The sequence below is a fragment of the Nansenia antarctica genome (genome assembly GCF_963989245.1).
Source record: "Nansenia antarctica genome assembly, chromosome: 1".
In the NCBI taxonomy this organism is placed as follows: Eukaryota; Metazoa; Chordata; class Actinopteri; order Argentiniformes; family Microstomatidae; genus Nansenia; species Nansenia antarctica.
The window spans coordinates 737,651-760,461 of NC_137674.1; the positions used below are offsets into that span (position 1 = coordinate 737,651).

General features: G+C 48.8%; 2 protein-coding genes across 2 annotated transcripts in view; one reads left to right on the top strand and one right to left on the bottom strand.

Annotated features, from left to right (window-relative positions):
• The window catches only part of LOC308173737 (E3 ubiquitin-protein ligase TRIM8-like), a gene marked incomplete at both ends in the record, with an annotated part of 89,935 nt that extends 80,083 nt beyond the window's left edge, over positions 1-9,852 (bottom strand). The window contains 2 exons of the mRNA XM_080548780.1: positions 2,727-2,822; positions 9,277-9,852. Coding sequence (XP_080404906.1) covers positions 2,727-2,822; positions 9,277-9,852 — 672 coding nt within the window. The remainder of the gene's footprint in view (positions 1-2,726; positions 2,823-9,276) is intronic.
• A 6,745-nt stretch (positions 9,853-16,597) lies between these two features.
• tsnax (translin-associated factor X) overlaps positions 16,598-22,811 on the top strand; it is a 6,532-nt gene continuing 318 nt past the window's right edge. Inside the window, exons 1-6 of the mRNA XM_080537328.1 lie at positions 16,598-16,689; positions 18,624-18,719; positions 18,850-18,964; positions 19,327-19,457; positions 19,619-19,740; positions 22,355-22,811. The exon at positions 22,355-22,811 is cut by the window's right edge and continues 318 nt beyond it. Coding sequence (XP_080393454.1) covers positions 16,674-16,689; positions 18,624-18,719; positions 18,850-18,964; positions 19,327-19,457; positions 19,619-19,740; positions 22,355-22,735 — 861 coding nt within the window. The 5' untranslated portion in view covers positions 16,598-16,673 and the 3' untranslated portion in view covers positions 22,736-22,811. The remainder of the gene's footprint in view (positions 16,690-18,623; positions 18,720-18,849; positions 18,965-19,326; positions 19,458-19,618; positions 19,741-22,354) is intronic.

Genomic DNA, 22,811 nt, shown 5'->3' on the forward strand with positions numbered 1-22,811 from the left:
ATGTCCCAGGAATCGGAGGGTTGAGACTCTCTCCACGCTCTCTCCGTCGATGAGCAGGGGCTGGATCTCGGACTTTTTCCTCCTGAAGTCTACGATGAATTCCTGGGTCTTTGACTTGTTCAGCAGCAGGTTGTTAACCTTGCACAGCTTGCTCAGTTGCTCTACCTCATCCCTGTACGCCGCCTCGTCCCCCCCCGAGATACATCCCACCACGGTGGTGTCGTCTGCAAACTTTACGATGTAGTTGCTGGGGTGGACGGGGGTGAAGTCGTGGGTGTAGAGGTTGTAGAGGATGGGGCTTAGCACGCAGTCCTGGGGGGACCCAGTGCTGAGGCTGAGGGCTGTGGAGGTGTGGGGGCCCACCCGCACCCTCTGGGGGGCGGTCGGTCAGGAAGTCCTTGATCCACGCACATATAGAGTGTGATAGACCCAGGTCTAGTAGTTTGGTCACTAGCCTGTCTGGAAGGATGGTGTTGAAGGCGGCGCTGAAGTCCACGAAGAGCAGTCTCGCGTAGCTGTTTCCCCTCTCCAGGTGGGATAGAGTGGCGTGGAGAGTCGTCGCGATGGCGTCCTCTGTGGACCTGTGGGCTCTGTAGGCGAACTGGTATGGATCCAGGTTGGGCGGGAGGCGTGTGAGTATGTGGGCCCGGACTAGTTTCTCGAAGCACTTCATGATGATTGGTGTGAGTGCCACCGGGCGGTAGTCGTTTAGGCAGCTCACCGTGCTTTTCTTCGGGACTGGGATGATAGTTGAGGTTTTCAGGCAGGGTGGGACGGTGGCCTGGGACAGGGACTGGTTAAAGATGTTGGTGAAAACCCCGGCCAGCTGGTCGGCGCAGTCTCTCAGCACCCGTCCCAGGACGCCATCCGGCCCCGAGGCTTTCCTGGGGTCCACCGCCTTCAGTACGTGTCTCACTTCATGCTCTGTGAGGGTGAGGCTGCTGAGAGCTGGAGAGAGTGGTGTTTGTGTTGCGGTTACCTCCGTTCGCCCCTCGTCGAACCGGGCGTAGAAGGTGTTCAGCTTTCCCGCCAGCAGGGGGTCGTCCTCTGCGGCTGTGAGCCTGTTGGCTCTGAAGTTTGTCATCTGCTGAACCCCCTGCCACATCCGCCTGGAGTCGTTGCTCAGGAGGCATTCCTCAATCTTCTCTCTGTGCTCTGCCTTGGCCGCTTTGATGCCGCGCTTTAGGTTGGCCCTGGTGGAGCTGTACAGCGGTGTGCTCTTCCCTGCGAAGAAGGCGTTGTCCCTCTCTTTGATCAGTTTTTGGACCTTCCCAGTCATCCATGGCTTCGTGTTGGGGTAGACCCGGACCCGTTTGTCCACGGTGACTGAGTTGGTGCAGTTCACTATGTGGTTCAGAACCGACGACGTGTACTGTTCCAGGTCCTCATGCTCATATTCCTGCCATAGGGTGTCATTTAGGCAGATCTGCAGTGGAGCGGACCCTTCTGGCCAGGTTCTGACAGTCTTAGTGGTGATGGGAGCACTTTTCCCCATTGTAGTGTATGCAGGAATCAGGAGGATTGACACATGGTCAGACATGCCTAGATGAGCTAGCGGACTAGCCTTGTAAGCACGTTTGATGTTGGTGTATACCTTATCCAGTGTTTTTTCTCCTCTCGTTGCACATTTCACATGCTGATAGAACTTGGGTAGTGCTGCCTTCAGGTCGACATGATTGAAGTCCCCCGCTATGATGTGAATAGCCTGTGGATCAGTGCTTTGTTGGCTACTGATGACTTCATATAGTCGCGCCAATGCTACTCTGCTGTCTGCGCTAGGCGCTATATACACACATGTTATTAGCACCGCGTTAAACTCCCTAGGGAGGTATGTGGGTCGGCATTTAACAGTCAAGTATTCCAGGTCTGGGGAGCAGTGGCTACTTACAGTTTTCGTGTTTAAGCACCAGCTATCCTTCGTCGATATTATGATCCCACCTCCGCGGGACTTACCGCTAAGCTCCGTTCGGTCAGCGCGGTGTAGCGTGCGCCCCTCCAAGCTAACAGTTGCGTCCACAATGTTGTCATTTAGCCAGGTTTCAGTCAGAATAATCACACAGCTATCCCCTACGATGTTGTTTTTAGCAACCTGTAGTCTCAGTTCATCCATCTTGTTTGTCAGGGATCTGACGTTGGAGAGGAAAATGCTTGGCAAAGCTGGTTTGTTTGGGCTGCGTCTCAATCTTGCTAGCAGGCCTCCCCGGCGGCCACGTCGTTTCCTACGGTCTCGGCGCCGGCGTTTCCGCCTCAGGGAGGGGACTGTGAACCAGGGCTCTCCCGGTAGCCGGGCGATGTCCTTGTTTATCCTGTATTGCTCCAGGAAATCCGCCGTAACTATCTTGTCGTTTTGCGTGCCGACTTCTAATAAGTCGAGCCTGCTGTAGGTACTATATACACAACTGTTCCCTGTAAGTACTAAAAAAAAAAGTGAACATACAAATGTACTTAAAAACACAATGAAACACCAGTGTGGTAGCCCCCCCAGCTGCAGCGTCTAAGCGCGCGGCCATCTTGGGACACCTGCTTCACAGCAGAGAGCCTTCTCTCAATGGAGCGGATCAGCTCAGTAAAGATCCTCTCACTGTCCTCCACTGCTGTCTGTGCAGAGCGCTTTTAGACAGACAGACAGACAGAGACACACACACACACACACACACAGTGGGATTGGAGAGTGGCTGACTGGAGGAGAGCAGTGAAATGGTGCGTCTCCTCTGGTCAATACTCACTCTGAGAGACTCCACAGCCTGTTGGATCTCCTTCAGCTCCTTCTCTCTCTCCTGGACTCTCTGCTGGACTTTCTGCTGACTCATCCCCAGCTGCTTCTGTGGACAAACACACTTTAATAAATACTGTGAATTATGATAAACAATAACTTCACACACTATCATCTTTACTTTATAAAAGAGCGTTGTGATTATAAAGTAATCACTCATATTGAAAGGACACTTCTGGTTTCATGAATCACGTTTAGAATCTGTTGATAAACAAAAGGCTGGACGCTGGATTATGAAAAGTCATGGAGGCAGATCTCCTGATGGTTACTGGAGACAGAGAGAATAGAAAGCTAGACAGGAAGTGCAGGGTGTTATGAGTTAATCATTCTCCCTCTGAAAACCTGTCTGACAAGAACCAGCTTGTAAAACAATAACTCCAACAACCTTTACCCTCTCCAATACATGAACACAGTAGTGTGGAAGAGACTTTGGATCTCTGGAAGTATATTGATATTGTCCTCAATCATAATCAAAATGAGTTATTGGCCTTTTCTGTTCGATGTGTTCTACATGTATCAGAGGTAAATCACCAGCTTCATCACGATACGATATTATATCGATTTGTTTGTATGACGATACAATGTTTGACGATATCACAATGTCAGTCACGATACGATTTCGATTCGATTCAAGATCGATATGACGATATGATCGATATGACGCGATATCATATGCCAATCTAACACAATTATCAACTCACAAAAACAACTACAATATGATTTGACCATTTTATTTGTGAGCTCTTCCAGGTATCCAGCATTTAAATCATATTGTATTATACAGTATTCTTCTGTTACAAAAAGAAAAATAGACCCGTTCACTAGTCTCACAAACAAGAGATATTCAGCTTTAAAACATTAATGTCCTATGAAACAAAACTGGAAGAACTTGTCCCCCCTTTTTTAAGGCAGGATTTTTGTAAACGTTCACTTTTTTACTGTCTCATAAACACAGTATTTTTAACAGTTAGAACTGAACCACGGTCACCATTTAACCTACAGTATATTTGTGCAATAATAATAAATAATAATAAAATAATAATAAATAATAAGTGCAAATGCAGTACATGTTATATACATTCTTCTTAACCAAAATTAGCAATTTCAGCTGGAGAACAAAACAAATGTAAACAATTCCGCATTCTTAGTGCATATTGACAGATCACTAAGTATATCCTCCAGTGTTCTTCTTTGGGAGGTTTTTCTTAAAAAAAACTAACTGATCAACATGTTCAGGAGACCTCTCTCTCTCTCTCTCTCTCTCTCTCTCTCTCTCTCTCTCTCTCTCTCTCTCTCTCTCAATTCAATTCAATTTTTCAATTCAACAGGCTTTATTGGCATGACGTTTTACAAGTGTTGCCAAAGCACAATCACAGATATGACGAACAACAACATAACAACATAATATCAATGACATGAAAAAATAAATAAAAATAATATAAATAAAATAAAGCAGGTGGTGCAGAGAATAAAACATGGCATACTGTATGTATGTCCTACTGGTTGTCCCTTTTCTTGTGTCCCTTTTTCTTTTCTCTCTCTCTCTCTCTCTCTCTCTCAAGCACACACACACACACACACACACACACACACACACACACACACACGCCACGCCTCCTCCCTCCTCCCTCCCTCCACACGGGAACACCCTGGCTGGCTGCTGTGCCGCATTTCGTCGAAATATTTCCAGACCGCCGACTTATTACCGAGAGGAGAGCGAATTTCGTCATCGTTATCCCTGCTACTCGCCATGACTTGACCTGCAGTGTGCAGCGCTCTTTAACTTTGTAACTCGGAAATGGTGACAGTCACGCAGAATGTGCCATTTCAAAATAAAGGTGTTGTAGTGCCGGAGGAAAAAGGAAAGACGTAGGCAACGTAATGATAACTGTTTAATCAAAATAACAACTTGTACTCTCCGTACAGGACCAGGAAATCGATCACCAAAACTCTTGTGTCTAAACAGGAAGTTGCAACGTTAATAATCCTCCCCTCTGCCCCTAGTGCCAGAACTGGTTCCCTCCCACTACACAACCAACAGTAAGAGGAGAACATGAACCCATAATGTAGTCACTACACCAGCCCCCCCAGTGTTCACCTCAATATTGGAAATCCTCACGGCGAGGAGGGCGTATGGCCCGGCCCCTACGATCGTAGGTAAAGCCAGGAGGTGCGGGAGGAGGTGTGACATCGCCCATCACGTCCTCCTGCAGGGAAGGACGGGGGGCAGTGACGACCGGGGGCTCGCGAGCTGCGGGGGGTTGTCGGGGTCGGAGGGGGGAATGGCCAGGGCGCTGCAGGGGAGGTAGGACTGGAGGCCGGCCTCTGCGCGGTGGCAGGGCCAAGTCCAGGGGCAGTTCAAGGTCCAAGTGGGCCGGTTTGAGGCGATCAACGGACACACACTCAGGCCTACCCCCCATGTCAACCATGAAGTTCTTGGCTCCGGCCTCGATGACACGGAAAGGCCCGTCATAAGGAGGACGTAGTGGAGTCCTGTGGCCATCATGACGAATGAAAACGAACCTCGCTGAGTGCAGCTCCGGGGGCACCCTCGAAGTAGGGACACCATGCTGCGTAGTCGGGACCGGGACGAAGGTCCTGGCGCTGTCCAGCAGGGAGGCGCGCTGAGCGGCGGCGGACCAGGGCTCCGTTGACTTGGGAATGAAGTCACCGGGGACCCGCAGCGGCTGTCCAAACACCAGCTCAGCGGACGACGACTGGAGGTCCTCCTTAGGCGCTGTCCTGAGCCCCAGCATGACCCACGGCAGCTTGTCAAGCCAGTTGCTGTCCGTGAGGCTGGCTCGAAGGGCGGCCTTCATGGATCGATGGAAACGCTCACAGAGCCCGTTCGCCTGCGGGTGATAGGCGGTTGTGCGGTGGAGCTTGACCCCCAGATTCTCCGCCACCGCTGCCCACAGCTCTGAAGTAAACTGTGAGCCACGGTCAGAGGAGAGATCAGCAGGGGTGCCGTAGCGGGAGACCCACACCGCGATGAACGCCCGGGCCAGGTCGGGGGCTGTCGTTGAGGAGAGCGGAACTGCCTCCGGCCAGCGAGTCGTCCTGTCCACCATGGTAAAGAGATAGGTGTATCCGTGCGAGGGGGGCAGCGGCCCTACCAGGTCCACGTTTACATGATCGAACCTCCGCTCAGGCACAGAGAACTGCTCCAGGGGGGCCTTGACGTGTCGATGCACCTTGGCGCGCTGGCAGGCGATGCACGTGTCTACCCAGGCCCTCACATCCCTCTTGAGCCCATGCCAGACGAATTTCTCTGACACCAGCCGTGAGGACGGTTTCCTACCAGGGTGAGACAAGCCGTGTATCGCCTCGAAGGCGGGGCGCCTCCAGTTGGCGGGGACCACCGGTCGTGGCTGACCCATGGAGACGTCGCACAGGAGCGTGGCCCCTGCGTCACCGAAAACCACCTCTTCTAGGCGCAGTCCTGTGTCCGACAACTTGAGAGCCTGGACGGCGGGGTCGGCGGCCTGGTCTGCAGCCATGCGCGCGTAGTCCAAACCCAGTTGGACCGCACCAACCACCGCCCTGGAGAGACAATCCGCGACCTGGTTGGACTTCCCAGCAACGTGCTGGATGTCTGTGGTGAACTCGGATATGTAGGCGAGCTGGCGCTGTTGGCGGTCGGACCACGGCTCCGCCACCTTGGACATGGCGTGCGTGAGTGGCTTGTGGTCCACGTAGGCCGTAAACTCGCGGCCCTCCAGTAAAAAACGGAAGTGTCTGACAGCAAGCCACAGCCCGAGGAGCTCCCTGTCGAATGTGCTGTACCTTTGCTCTCTGGGAGACAGCTGGCGGCTGAAGAATGCAAGAGGCTGCCAGGCGTCCCCAACCCACTGTTCGTACACCGCTCCCACAGCAAAGTCAGAGGCGTCCGTGGTGAGAGCAGTGGGTGCCGAGGGCGAGGGGTGGGCCAACATGGCAGCGCGGGCCAGGGCCGCCTTGGTGTCCTGAAAGGCTTTGACACGCTCCGCCGTCCAGTCCACCGGCTGCTTCAGAGTCTTGCCCTTCTGGGCATCGTACAGAGGCCGCAGGATGTGAGCGATGTGGTGGAGGAAGCGATAGTAGAAGGTTACCATCCCGATGAACCCCTTGAGCTCGCTGATTGTGCTGGGGCGCGGGAAAGCAGCGACAGCTTCCACCTTCGAGGGGAGGGGGGTCACCCCCTCTGCGGAGACCCGGTGCCCGAGAAAGTCGATGGTGTTCCGTCCGAACTCACACTTCGCCGGATTGACAATCAGCCCATGTTGGCTGAGCCGTGTGAAAAGGGCCCGGAGGTGGGACAGGTGCTCCTCCTCCGTGGTGCTTGCGACGAGGATGTCATCCAAGTAGACGAAGAGGAATGGTAGGTCCCGGAGCACCGAGTGCATGAGGCGTTGGAAGGTCTGCGCCGCGTTCTTCAGGCCGAACGGCATCCGCAGAAACTCGAAGAGTCCAAATGGCGTGATTACGGCCGTCTTAGGGACGTCCTCGGGGTGCACCGGCACCTGATGGTACCCCCGTACCAGGTCCACTTTGGAGAAGAAGCGTTTGCCTGCCAGGTTCGCTGAAAAGTCCTGGACATGTGGGACCGGGTAGCGGTCAGGCTTGGACGCGTCGTTGAGGCGGCGGTAGTCCCCACATGGGCGCCACCCGCCGTCCGACTTAGGGACGATGTGCAGGGGAGACGCCCAGGGGCTGCTCGAGCGCCGAACGATGCCCACCTGCTCCATATGCGCAAACTCCGCCCTGGCGATGGCCAGCTTCTCCGGGTTGAGGCGCCTGGCCCTGGCGTGGAGGGGAGGCCCCTCGGTCTCGATGTGGTGCTCCACTCCGTGTTTCACCGTGGGCGCGGAGAAGGTGGGCTTGGTAAGGTCGGGGAATTCGGCGAGCAGCCGAAGGTACTGGTCACTTTCGGCGAGCGTATTGGACCACCCGCTGTAGACCGCCTCCCCCTGCGTACAGGCGAAGGAAGCGAAAGTCTGTGAGTTGACCAGGCGCCTGTTCCCCACGTCCACCAACAGGTTGTGGGCGCACAGAAAATCCGCACCAAGGAGGGGAAATGTGACAGCCGCTATGACAAAATCCCACGAAAAGCATTGCCCTCCGAAGCACACGTCCACCGCCCTAGTGCCATAAGAGCAGATAGGTGTGCCGTCCGCGCCTGCCAACTGCGGACCACGCTCCTCCTTCGCCACATCCGATCTCTCTGCCGGAATGATGCTCCACTGGGCACCTGTGTCACAAAGGAAACTGCGACCAGAGGCGGTGTCTTGTATGAAGAGCAGCCTGTTGGTGACGCCAGCGCTCAGGGCCACTACTGAGTGCCGGCCCCGCCGTTTCCCGTCGGTCCGAAGGTGCAGGGTGAGCGGCACCGTTTGGCCTTGGCGCCAAAAGTGGCGTGGTAGAAACAATGGCCCGCAGCGTTACCCTGCTGGCCAGAAGGTCTGGCGTCATCCTTCGCTCTCCTGCGACGGTCGGGTGGCGGGGCGGCCGCGGGAGCGAGCAGGTCGGGGGACCGTTGAGGCATGGCCAAGACGAACCGGTCCGCCTCCCTGGCCAGGGCGCGGGGCTCCATGATGGCGGTGTTGGCCAGCGCCATCCTAACTTGAGCTGGCAATGTGCGCATGAACAGCTCTGTGAAGAGGATCATGGGGTCTTCTGTACCGAGCAGGTTTAGCATCCTCTCCATGCGCGCAGAAGGCCTCTCGTCACCCAAGTCCGACATGGCAAATAGGCGACGCACCCTCTCCGCAGTGGACAGTTCAAATGTCTCTAGAAGCAGGGCCTTGAGGCGCTCATATTTGTTCGTCGTCGGGGGAGCAGACAAAAAACCTACCACTCGAGCTGCGGTGGAGCTGCCCAACATTGCCACAGCATGGTTGTACCGGTCGTCGTCGTCATCGATGTCACTTTTGTTAAAATGTGCCTCTACAATAGCAAACCATGCAGCAGGCGTTGAGTCCCAGAACTCTGGTAGCTTGAGAGTGGGAGTGTGCGCACCACGCGTTACCCTGACAGGGGATGGTGATGGCTGCCGCTGGTTTGAACGTCTTCCTCGCCCGGACATTTTGCAGGATTGTAATGTTCGCTCGCTGGTTTTTGTACACAATTACGTTAACAAAAATCCACGTCGGGGTCACCAGTGTAGTGCCGGAGGAAAAAGGAAAGACGTAGGCAACGTAATGATAACTGTTTAATCAAAATAACAACTTGTACTCTCCGTACAGGACCAGGAAATCGATCACCAAAACTCTTGTGTCTAAACAGGAAGTTGCAACGTTAATAATCCTCCCCTCTGCCCCTAGTGCCAGAACTGGTTCCCTCCCACTACACAACCAACAGTAAGAGGAGAACATGAACCCATAATGTAGTCACTACACCGTATCTTTAAGATGACGATATAGATCGATGTTTTTACATTGCGTCGATGTAAGTTAGTCAATTAATCGATGTGAATCGATGTATCGTTACACCCCTAGGACTCATGAGTAATGAGTAGTTCTTACCTGTTTCTCAGTCCTTCCTGCTGCAGCTGAGACTGTATCATGACCTCTATGTTCATCCATGGAACACAGATAACAGATACACTGCTGATCAGTACGGCAGAAAACCCTCAGCAGTTTGTCATGACGAGAGCAGATCTTCTCCTGCAGTTGTGTGGAGGCTTTGACCAGCTTGTGCTTCTTAAAGGCAGGAGATTCATAGTGAGGTTGGAGGTGAGTCTCACAGTAAGAGGCCATGCACACCAGACAGGACATGAGGGCTTTCTGCTTTCTCCCAGTGCAGACATCACACGCCACATCTCCAAGTCCAGCATAACAGTGAGCAGGAGGAGCAGCTTGGAGTCCTGTCTTCTTCAGTTTCTCCACTAATTCAGCCAGCAGAGTGTTTTTCTGTAGAAGAGGTCTTGGGATGCAGGTCTTTCTGCACTGGGGGCAGCTGTAGACCCCCTTCTGATCATCCTGGTCCCAGTAGCCCTTAATACAGCCCATACAGTAGCTGTGTCCACAGGGAATAGTCACCGGAACCTTCAGTAGATCCAGACAGATCGGACAACTGATGGAGTCCAAACTCTCTGCCATTTTGATGCACACACTACCAGACTGAGCAGCCGTGTCAGTTTTATTTCTGTGTTTGTGTCTGTGGGCGGAAACACTTCCTGTTCCTGTATGGGGTGTGGTGTTGGGCAGAGGCCAGGAGGAGAGAGGTTGTGATTGGAGCAGACCACACTGAGGTGGGTGTGTGAGAGTCATTTAGACGACACTAGGGCCAGACTGACAAGGTGTCAGAGATAAGTTTCGTTTCTCTAGAAGTGTTTATGGGCGGGACTACTTCCTGGAAATGTCTGTGTGTCTACGTATGTGTGTGTGTGTGTGTGTGTGTGTGTGTGTGTGTGTGTGTGTGTGTGTGCGTGTGTGTGTGTGTGTGTACTCTGTATTTGTATGAAGTGTGGTGTTGGACAGAGGCCAGGAAGAGAGAGAAGTTGAGAGAGAGAAGTTGTTTTTGCCCAGAAAACATACCACACATCCTGTGAGGTCCTCCCCCTTCTCCTGACCCTACTCCTACATTAACCCTGACCCTAACCCTACATTAACCCTGATCTAACCCTACATTAACCCTGACCCTAACCCTACATTAACCCTGATCTAACACTACATTAACCCTGACCCTAACCCTACATTAACCCTGATCTAACCCTACATTAACCCTGATCTAACCCTACATTAACCCTGACCTAACCCTACATTAACCCTGATCTAACACTACATTAACCCTGACCCTAACCCTACATTAACCCTGATCTAACCCTACATTAACCCTGATCTAACCCTACATTAACCCTGACCCTAACCCTACATTAACCCTGATCTAACCCTACATTAACCCTGACCTAACCCTACATTAACCCTGACCCTAACCCTACATTAACCCTGACCCTAACCCTACATTAACCCTGACCCTAACCATACATTAACCCTGACCCTAACCCTACATTAACCCTGACCCTAACCCTACATTAACCCTGATCTAACCCTACATTAACCCTGACCCTAACCCTACATTAACCCTGACCCTAACCCTACATTAACCCTGATCTAACCCTACATTAACCCTGACCTAACCCTACATTAACCCTGACCCTAACCCTACATTAACCCTGACCCTAACCCTACATTAACCCTGACCCTAACCATACATTAACCCTGACCCTAACCCTACATTAACCCTGACCCTAACCCTACATTAACCCTGATCTAACCCTACATTAACCCTGACCCTAACCCTACATTAACCCTGACCCTAACCCTACATTAACCCTGATCTAACTCTACATTAACCCTGGCCCTAACCCCACATTAACCCTGATCTAACCCTACATTAACCCTGATCTAACCCTACATTAACCCTGACCCTAACCCTACATTAACCCTGATCTAACCCGACATTAACCCTGATCTAACCCTACATTAACCCTGACCCTAACCCTACATTAACCCTGACCCTAACCCTACATTAACCCTGATCTAACCCTACATTAACCCTGACCCTAACCCTACATTAACCCTGATCTAACCCTACATTAACCCTGATCTAACCCTACATTAACCCTGACCCTAACCCTACATTAACCCTGACCCTCTCTCCCTCTAATTGGCAGGAGTGGCTTCAGGTGTAGTGGGGGGTAGTGGTGGTCTAGTGGATAGTGAGTTGGACTTGGGATCGGAAGGTTGTGAGTTCAAATCCCGCCTGAAGCCACACCACTACTAGTGTGCCCTTGGGTAAGGCACTTAGCCCTCAGTTACTCCAGGGGGAATGTCCCTGTAATTCGTAATTGTAAGTCGCTTTGGATAAAAGCGTCTGCTAAATGGCAAAATTAAATTAATTAAATTAAATTAAAATTAAATTAAATAGGTGTGCGTTTGTCCGGCTGTTCACAATTACCACATCGTTAGCCCTGCATAAAGACCCGGTCCAGCCTTCACTTCACTGCCAGATCGTGTCAGTTTTATTTCTGTGTTTGTGTCTGTGGGCGGGAACACTTCCTGTTCCTGTATGGGGTGTGGTGTTGGGCAGAGGCCAGGAGGAGAGAGGTTGTGATTGGAGCAGACCACACTGAGGTGGGTGTGTGAGAGTCATTTAGACGACACTAGGGCCAGACTGACAAGGTGTCAGAGATAAGTTTCGTTTCTCTAGAAGTGTTTATGGGCGGGACTACTTCCTGGAAATGTCTGTGTGTCTACGTATGTGTGTGTGTGTGTGTGTGTGTGTGTGTGTGTGTGTGTGCGTGTGTGTGTGTGTGTGTGTGTGCGTGTGTGTGTGTGTGTGTGTGCGTGTGTGTGTGTGTGTGTGTGTGTACTCTGTATTTGTATGAAGTGTGGTGTTGGACAGAGGCCAGGAAGAGAGTGAAGTTGAGAGAGAGAAGTTGTTTTTGCCCAGAAAACATTCCACACATCCTGTGAGGTCCTCCCCCTTCTCCTGACCCTACTCCTACATTAACCCTGACCCTAACCCTACATTAACCCTGATCTAACCCTACATTAACCCTGACCCTAACCCTACATTAACCCTGATCTAACACTACATTAACCCTGACCCTAACCCTACATTAACCCTGATCTAACCCTACATTAACCCTGACCCTAACCCTACATTAACCCTGATCTAACCCTACATTAACCCTGACCCTAACCCTACATTAACCCTGATCTAACCCTACATTAACCCTGATCTAACCCTACATTAACCCTGACCCTAACCCTACATTAACCCTGATCTAACCCTACATTAACCCTGACCCTAACCCTACATTAACCCTGACCCTCTCTCCCTCTAATTGGCAGGAGTGGCTTCAGGTGTAGTGGGGGGTAGTGGTGGTCTAGTGGATAGTGAGTTGGACTTGGGATCGGAAGGTTGTGAGTTCAAATCCCGCCTGAAGCCACACCACTACTAGTGTGCCCTTGGGTAAGGCACTTAGCCCTCAGTTACTCCAGGGGGAATGTCCCTGTAATTCGTAATTGTAAGTCGCTTTGGATAAAAGCGTCTGCTAAATGGCAAAATTAAATTAATTAAATTAAATTAAAATTAAATTAAATAGGTGTGCGTTTGTCCGGCTGTTCACAATTACCACATCGTTAGCCCTGCATAAAGACCCGGTCCAGCCTTCACTTCACTGCCAGATCGTAGCTTCAGTTCCACTGTTAGTCACGCTTCCAGCCTTACTAGAATTCTGTTCAGTCAGTCTGCTTTGTACCCTCAACCCCTGGGCCTGCAGTCCGTTCAGCCTGACTCCTGCTACCTGCCTGCCCTACCTGCCCTCCTACCTGCCTGCCCTGCCTGCCCTCCTACCTGCCTGCCCTGCCTGCCCTCCTGCCTGCCTGCCCTACCTGCCCTCCTACCTGCCTGCCCTACCTGCCCTCCTACCTGCCTGCCCTACCTGCCCTCCTACCTGCCTGCCCTGCCTGCCCTCCTACCTGCCTGCCCTGCCTGCCCTCCTGCCTGCCTGCCCTACCTGCCCTCCTACCTGCCTGCCCTACCTGCCCTCCTACCTGCCTGCCCTGCCTGCCCTCCTACCTGCCTGCCCTCCTGCCTGCCTGCCCTACCTGCCCTCCTACCTGCCTGCCCTACCTGCCCTCCTACCTGCCTGCCCTACCTGCCCTCCTACCTGCCTGCCCTACCTGCCCTCCTACCTGCCTGCCCTGCCTGCCCTCCTGCCTGCCTGCCTAACGACTAATTTTAATAATTAATAATTTTGCCATTTAGCAGACGCCTTTATCCAAAGCGACTTACAATTACGAATTACAGGGACATTCCCCCTGGAGTAACTGAGGGCTAAGTGCCTTACTCAAGGGCACACTAGTAGTGGTGTGGCTTCAGGCGGGATTCGAACTCACAACCTTCCGATCACAAGTCCAACTCACTATCCACTAGACCACCACTACCCCTACTAGTAGGAGACTACTCCTCCTGCCTAACCCCCTGCCTGCCTGCCGACTACCCCTCCTGCCTACCCCCTGCCTGCCTGCCGACTACTCCCCCTGCTTGACCCCCTGCTTGCCCTACGACCATTCTCTGCCTAACCCCGTAAATAAATATACCTTATTTACTTCAATCAGTCTCTGGTCTGTGTCTGCACTTGGGTTCCCTGTCTGACCGCAACAACATTAACCCTGACCCTAACCCTACATTAACCCTGACCATAACCCTACATTAACCCTAACCCTACATTAACCCTGACCCTAACCCTACATTAACCCTGACCCTACATTAACCCTAACCCTACATTAACCCTGACCCTAACCCTACATTAACCCTGACCCTAACCCTGACCAGAACCCTGACCATAAGCTGTTTAAATCTCTATTCCAAAGGCGTGATGTCAGAGTCAGGCCCTCCCATTCATCCCACTAAGCATCCAGCCTCACCAAGCATCCCACTAAGCATCCAGCCTCACCAAGCATCCCACTAAGCATCCAGCCTCACCCATTCTCCTCCGTAAGGACGACCTGAGACAATGTGAGGATATCGGGGCGGCTGTGGCTCAGGAGGTAGATCTGGCATCTAATGTTCGGCTGTACGATCTCCGACTGGCCACGTGTCGAGGGGTCCTTGGGCAAGACACTGAACCCCAAATTGCTCCCAGTGAGTGGGCTGGCGCTCGCTTGCCACCATTGGTGTGTGAATGTGTGTGTGAATGTGTGTGTGAATGTATGAATGAGAGGCCATTGTAAAGCGCTTTGGAATAAGATGCTATATATAAGTGCGGTCCATTAGGATGTCTACATGCAACATGAGGACACAGAGATGTGTACAGTTATGTTCTAGCTGTATGTACAGACCAACTGAAGCAAGCTATTAAGACAGCAGGTGTAGAGTGAGAGGAGGAAAGAGTGAGTGAGTGAGTCTCTCTGGATACCTTTCATTGTAAGATATAGGTAAGTTATATATGCATATGCCTGTCTCATAGAAAATATAACAATCTTTTTTTAAATGTATTTTTTACTCATCAATATTCACCAAGAATCCTGTATGATTGTGATTGTGGGTCAGTCAGAGAGAATATTCTCCTACATTCCCCAGATTCCTTTTCTTTCCAGCGTTCCTGCAGACAGGCTTTACAGAAGCTGTGGATACACACGACAGGAGGACTGGATGCCTGAAGATGTCCCAGCACACAGGACAGGTCAAATCCTCCTCTGGGGGAGACGATCTGGAAGCCATGTTCTCACGATGCCTCTCCTTCCGTCTGTCTAAGCTCCTGAGGGTAACTGTCACTTTCTCTGTGACGCGAAGAAGCGCTTGGAGTTGAGGTTCAGTCCGTCTATATTTCCTGTTGTATAATTCCGTAATTGATTAATTATTACATTGTTTATTTTCGTTGTAAGATATATGTAAGATATATATGAATATGCCAGTCTGCCTGTTATATGGGGGGTAGTAGATGTCTCTGGAGACACAGTGCTGGGGGGTAGTAGATGTCTCAGGAGACACAGTGCTGGGGGGTAGTAGATGTCTCAGGAGACACAGTGCTGGGGGGTAGTAGATGTCTCAGGAGACACAGTGCTGGGGGGTAGTAGGTGTCTCAGGAGACACAGTGCTGGGGGGTAGTAGATGTCTCAGGAGACACAGTGCTGGGGGTAGTAGATGTCTCAGGAGACACAGTGCTGGGGGGTAGTAGATGTCTCAGGAGACACAGTACAGGGGGTAGTAGATGTCTCAGGAGACACAGTGCTGGGGGGTAGTAGATGTCTCAGGAGACACAGTGCTGGGGGGTAGTAGATGTCTCAGGAGACACAGTGCTGGGGGGTAGTAGATGTCTCAGGAGACACAGTGCTGGGGGGTAGTAGATGTCTCAGGAGACACAGTGCTGGGGGGTAGTAGATGTCTCAGGAGACACAGTGCTGGGGGGTAGTAGATGTCTCAGGAGACACAGTGCTGGGGGTGGTAGATGTCTCAGGAGGAGCAGTTTGAGCAAGAAATCCAGCTTGAGCATTATATAGACGTGATAATACAGACTAAATGAATGAATGAATGAATGAAAGCTTTATTTCGAACATGTGAAAAAGAAATAGTTATAACAACAAAAAACAAAACAAAAACAAGAAAAAACAAAACAAAAACAAGAAAAAACAAAACAAAACAAAAAACACTATTAACTTAACATGTCCGAAAAGGAGTAGGAAGAAGCATACACTTATTTAATCCTACCCCTTCTCCAATACTCAGAGATTAATAATTAATAATCTGCAGTTAACTTCAATATTAATATAATATATATAAATCAAATGTATTTACGTATATACATATTTACATATTTACCAACAATAGAAAACAGATAATGTAAATAAACAAATAATCTGTGAAAACAACTGAAATTAAAGTGTAAGAAAACTCTTTACCACCAGAAGGGTCATACATTAGAGCGTCATAAATGTGACACCCACATTTACCTCTACCAAAAAACCACATTCCCCAGAATGATCCGCGCTCAGGCACGTGTATAAAAAGCGCACAGAGCAGTGGCCTCTAGTAGACGCGGTCTGGTGACATCACGAACCATATATGGTCGCGACACTTCCGGATCCAAAGCAAGCATGAAGGGCGCCCTCTCTGATTGCCTGAGCGAATTTAGAAACCGCTAACGGTTTGTGTTTTACTTTCAACATTATATAAAACAATACACACCGAGGTTTTTACCCTTTCTGAGTTTTTTTCTTGTTCCCCCGTTCTACAGATTTTTATAATAATTATTAGGACTCATCGCAACTCATTTTAAAGGCACTTGTCTTGGGGTACTTCAGTCAGAACAGGACCCCTGTTTGCTGCCCACAACAAGCGACCCAGCTGAAATCTAAAGGCGGAACTGAAACATTAATTATAATATTATTACATTATAACATCAGTTATGAGTCAACGCGAAGGTAATACTGTTATTATAAATATTATTATACTGTTATTAGACATATGATGGTGTTACTGTAGAAACATAGAACATGTTTTAACCAGGTATATTCATGTTTTAACCAGGTATATTCATGTTTTAACCAGGTATATTCTGGGTTTTAGGTTCTTAGCTGCTTTTGAGAGCCTGTTCATCCTTAATGCATGTTTAACTACCCCATGTCACGTGTTTAACTACCCCATGTCACGTGTTTAACTACCCCATGTCACGTGTCTGTTTAACTACCCCATGTCACGTGTCTGTTTAACTACCCCATGTCACGTGTCTGTTTAACTACCCCATGTCACGTGTTTAACTACCCCATGTCACATGTCTGTTTAACTACCCCATGTCACGTGTCTGTTTAACTACCCCATGTCACGTGTTTAACTACCCCATGTCACGTGTCTGTTTAACTACCCCATGTCACGTGTCTGTTTAACTACCCCATGTCACGTGTTTAACTACCCCATGTCACGTGTTTAACTACCCCATGTCATGTGTTTAACTACCCCATGTCACGTGTTTAACTACCCCATGTCACGTGTTTAACTACCCCATGTCACGTGTTTAACTAGCCCATGTCACGTGTCTGTTTAACTACCCCATGTCACGTGTCTGTTTAACTACCCCATGTCACGTGTTTAACTACCCCATGACACGTGTTTAACTACCCCATGTCACGTGTTTAACTACCCCATGTCATGTGTCTGTTTAACTACCCCATGTCACGTGTTTAACTACCCCATGTCAGGTGTTTAACTACCCCATGTCACGTGTCTGTTTAACTACCCCATGTCACGTGTTTAACTACCCCATGACACGTGTTTAACTACCCCATGTCACGTGTTTAACTACCCCATGTCACGTGTCTGTTTAACTACCCCATGTCACGTGTCTGTTTAACTACCCCATGTCACGTGTTTAACTACCCCATGTCACGTGTTTAACTACCCCATGTCATGTGTTTAATTACCCCATGTCACGTGTTTAACTACCCCATGTCACGTGTTTAACTACCCCATGTCACGTGTTTAACTACCCCATGTCACGTGTTTAACTACCCCATGTCACGTGTTTAACTACCCCATGTCACGTGTCTGTTTAACTACCCCATGTCACATGTTTAACTACCCCATGTCACGTGTTTAACTACCCCATGTCACGTGTTTAACTACCCCATGTCACGTGTTTAACTACCCCATGTCACGTGTCTGTTTAACTACCCCATGTCACGTGTTTAACTACCCCATGACACGTGTTTAACTACCCCATGTCACGTGTCTGTTTAACTACCCCATGTCACGTGTTTAACTACCCCATGTCACGTGTTTAACTACCCCATGTCACGTGTTTAACTACCCCATGTCACGTGTCTGTTTAACTACCCCATGTCACGTGTTTAACTAGCCCATGTCACGTGTCTGTTTAACTACCCCATGTCACGTGTTTAACTACCCCATGTCACGTGTCTGTTTAACTACCCCATGTCACGTGTTTAACTACCCCATGTCACGTGTTTAACTACCCCATGTCAGGTGTTTAACTACCCCATGTCACGTGTTTAACTACCCCATGTCACGTGTCTGTTTAACTACCCCATGTCACGTGTTTAACTACCCCATGTCACGTGTTTAACTACCCCATGTCACGTGTTTAACTACCCCATGTCACATGTCTGTTTAACTACCCCATGTCACGTGTTTAACTACCCCATGTCACGTGTCTGTTTAACTACCCCATGTCACGTGTCAGGGTTTGTTTGTTTTCTGTGTAGCTTTAGAATATGAATATGTTGTATAAATATGTATATATGTAGAATATGTTGTATAAATATGTATATATGTAGAATATGTTGTATAATATGTTGTATAGTGAAATATGATGCTGGAATCTGTGTTGTTATCCCTGCAGGTGACGGATGTCCTCGGAGAAGAAGAACTGAGGCTGCGCAGGCGGAGGACCGTGATACTAACACCCAGTCCTCACCTGTACTATCTGCATTCAAAGGTATCTATCTATACAACATGTTGGTATAATCTTGCAGTCACTTGAAAAATGTAGTTATGTTAATTTAGTATGTATGCTTTGTACGACGTTATGTGTGGTCTACTAATCATGGACTTTCTTGCAATGCAAGCTTTTCAGCAGGAGCTTGACACCAAACATGATAAGCATGAGCGACTGGTCAAACTCAGTCGGGATATCACAATTGAAAGCAAGAGGAGCATTTTTCTACTGCATAGAGTGACTAGGTAATTATGTGCCACCAACACTGTAGTGTAAGCAATGTATGTGTCTGCAGTGAAAGCATAGATCCCAGAACACAAACACAACCCTGCTGGTAATTTGTTGCTATAAGTGTCTTAACAGCATTGCTGTGTACAAGTGAAAAAGTCTGGTACTTCCATTTGGCCAAGTGTGATTTCTTCAGGATGGCCACCAGCTGTAAATAGGCATACACATTTAAATCAAGGCTGGCACCACCAATATCTGTCAACAATACTGTACACACAGGCACAGCCTACATAAATAGCGAATCAATGGCACACTGTATTGATCTACATATTGTGGGAATACTTTTTCACGGCAGTGTTGTGATTCCTTGCTCCTGTAGTGTACCAGATGTAGAGGCGGTTCTGGCAGAGTCAGACGTGAAGCTGGACGGTGTGAGGCAGAAGATTGGCCAGGTTGCAGAGGAGCTGAGAGGAGAGGACTTGTATCAATTCCACAGAGCTTTCACCCCAGGTGAGTGTTGTTAGCCCAGCGCTTTGCTTGGCTGGAGTATTCCTTAGAAACACAGTAAAAACATGTCCTCGCTTGGCGCCGCTCAGACGCCGCTCAGAAGGCCCATAAATGATAATTAAAAACAAATCTCACTCTCTCTTTCTCTCTTTCTCGTCTCTCAGGGATCCAGGAGTATGTGGAGGCCGTGTCTTTCCAACACTTCATCCGCCACCGCTCCCTGATCAGCCTGGAGGAGATCAACGCCCGGCTGGCGTTCACGAAGACGGACACAGCAGAGCCCGAGGTGTGTGTCAGGCCTGTTCAAACACAGACATGGCTTTTCATCTTTTATTTCTACATTTTACCATCACTTTATTACAGTATTTATTACCGTATTATATACAGTATATCATTATTATTTTTTTATTATTATTATTAATTACCTTACTTCAGAATTCACATGGTCTCTGTCAACATCTGGAAATGTAAAAAAAAAAAAAAGCCCGCTCCAAGCGGGTCTCGAACCCCCGATGTCCTGTACAGCCTAGATGTCCTGTACAGCCTAGATGTCCTGTACAGCCTAGATGTCCTGTACAGCCTAGATGTCCTGTACAGCCTAGATGTCCTGTACAGCAGGCTGACCACATCACCATGGACTGGTTCTGTATGGACTCGCTGTTCGGTCCAGACTTAGAGAAGCGCTGCTGTACTGTACTATCATTCCATAACTATTAACTTATCAGCTTTGTATCTACTCCGAGCTGCATATTCACACAGATGATATAAAAAACATGACATAAAAGACGTGATATAAGAACGTGACAATGATAGGCAATATGATGCCGGTAGTGTAAATAATAATAATAATAATAATAATAATAATAATAATAATAATAATAATACATTAGACTTATATAGTGCTTTTCTAGACACTCAAAGATGCTTTACTAGGGTTGGGTATCGTTTGGGTTTTATCCGGTACCGGTACCTAACCGATACTTTAAAAACGGTACCGGTACCGAAACGGTACTTAATTCGATACTTTAGATTTTTTTAAATGACATTGACAGTATATAATAATAATAACACGGTCGACAACATTAAACAGCTTTTCACTTTTTTATTGCTGAGGCACAATATACAGTATATTCGTTAAATATACACTCAAATTAAAATAAATGAAAATAAAACTCCTGAGCCTTGGGGACTCCATTAAGCTGGGGGTGCCTATCGTTGGTACTGATGTCGAATACGAGTACACACTTGTTCGGCAGCCCCTCAAGGACATCAGAACATTCTTAGAAAAGGGATCTAGTGAAGAGGCCTGCATAGCCCCCAGAACCAAGAAGACCGAGAGGAAATATAACTCTGATGAACTGGAGCCCTCCACCTCGTCAAAATCCAAACTCTGTTGCCGCTCAGCTACTACTACTCCCCTCCCCCTCTCTGGTCCATGATGACATGACGATTGATTTTTCAGGTGCACTTTCTAGTAGGGTATGGGTACCGAAAATCGGTACCGGTATATACCGGTTACTTTACATTCGGGTTGCGCAAGCTGTCAAACACGGTGCACCCTCCTACCCTTAAATGTATCCCGTGCGTTGCCAGGTGTTTCATCAAGTTAGATGTGTTCCCTGCTTAACACGCGAATGATTTTAAGCATTTTGAGCACTTCGCGTTGTTTTCGTTGAGTCGGGTGAAATGCAGCCACACTTTAGAACGCTTCATTAGGGCCTTCGGCATTCTCGGTGACCTCGTAGCTAGGCTAGCTAGCGAAATTCGATAATATGATGATGATAATAATAATAATAATAATAATAATAATAATAATACAATTCAGATAATATAATAATTTAGTATATATGCTTTCACTCACTCTTCTTAACTCGTAACACAACTGCTCAGCTCACTACCACGACACGCACTGAGTGGAAATGTAACAGGCGATGTGACGTCACGAGTCACCAGTTGACTGTTGCATGACACCGGACACCAGGGGGCGAGATAGAAAAGTACCGAAATGAGGTACCGAAATCTCCTTTGCAATTAAAGTAAAGTAACCGGTATATACCGGTACCGATTTTCGGTACCCAACCCTACGCTTTACACACTGAAATGTCGAATCAAAAATATCCACAATGATAAAAGACAAGATGTGTCAGAATAAAATGGTTAGAACCTGATTGGATTAAATAAGATTGTGTTATATCCTGTGCCAGTGTGTGTCTCTTCAAATATCAATCTTCTTAGTGTCCCCCTGCGCCCTCTGCTGATATTGAAGAGCATTTCAGCCTTGGAAAAAAGCATGGCGGCCAAATTCTAGTGCTAACACACATGAAAGCTACAAAATAGCTTTATACTAGCTTATCCTGGTGTGGTTTTGGAAATGTAAGGATACTGGGTGGTAGAACGCACATATCTAGGAAAAGCCATGAAAGGAGGGTCCTGAAATTTGATAGAGTGCATAGCCTATTTTTTTTTACCCACCCATCGCGCTTGTAGTGTTAACCTGTTAAAACCAGAGAAAATGAGACATGACTCCATGTACAATTTGAGTCTTTGAATCTTTTTATAATGCATATTATTATAATATTGCAAATAATTCAACTTTTTGACTTTCTCAAGAAATAAACTGCAGGATAAACAGTTTGCTACAGAGGACCTTTTTCCTACACCCTTTTTTCCAAGTCAGCCAGGAACAACATTAAAACAAATAAAAATGCAAAAATGCATTGTAGAAAATAGGTACTTCCACATTAAGGATGCTTACTCCCACATGTTTCAATAACAACTAAAACAGCTGCAAACAGAGTGACACCTGTTTCAATAGCACACAGCCAGGAAATAGTCTTTCATATGAATCCTTGACTGACTTGTTCATCATCATCATCATCATCATTCTGTGTGATCTCCAGGGTTCACCTGAAGTCAGTCAGGCGCCAGACACACAGGTGCTCACCTTCCAGGTGACGCCCACGGACTACCTCCTGGGCGTGGCCGACCTGACGGGCGAGCTCATGCGCATGTGCATCAGCAGCGTGGGCAACGGCGACATGGACACGCCCTTCCAGCTCAGCCAGTTCCTGCGGCAGATCCACGACGGCTTCGCCTACATCGGCAACACGGGGCCGTACGAGGTGTCCAAGAAGCTGCACACGCTGCGCCAGAGCCTGGGCAAGGTGGAGGACGCCTGCTACACGCTGAAGGTACGCGGCTCCGAGATCCCCAAACACATGTTGGCCGACGTGTTCTCCAGCAGGGCGGCGCTGATGGACCCGGACGAGGGGGTCGCTTAATACGATGATGACACACACAGCGGGTTCTGTTTTAAAATCCTCTTTGGTTGTAACCGTTGGTTGTGACAGTTATATG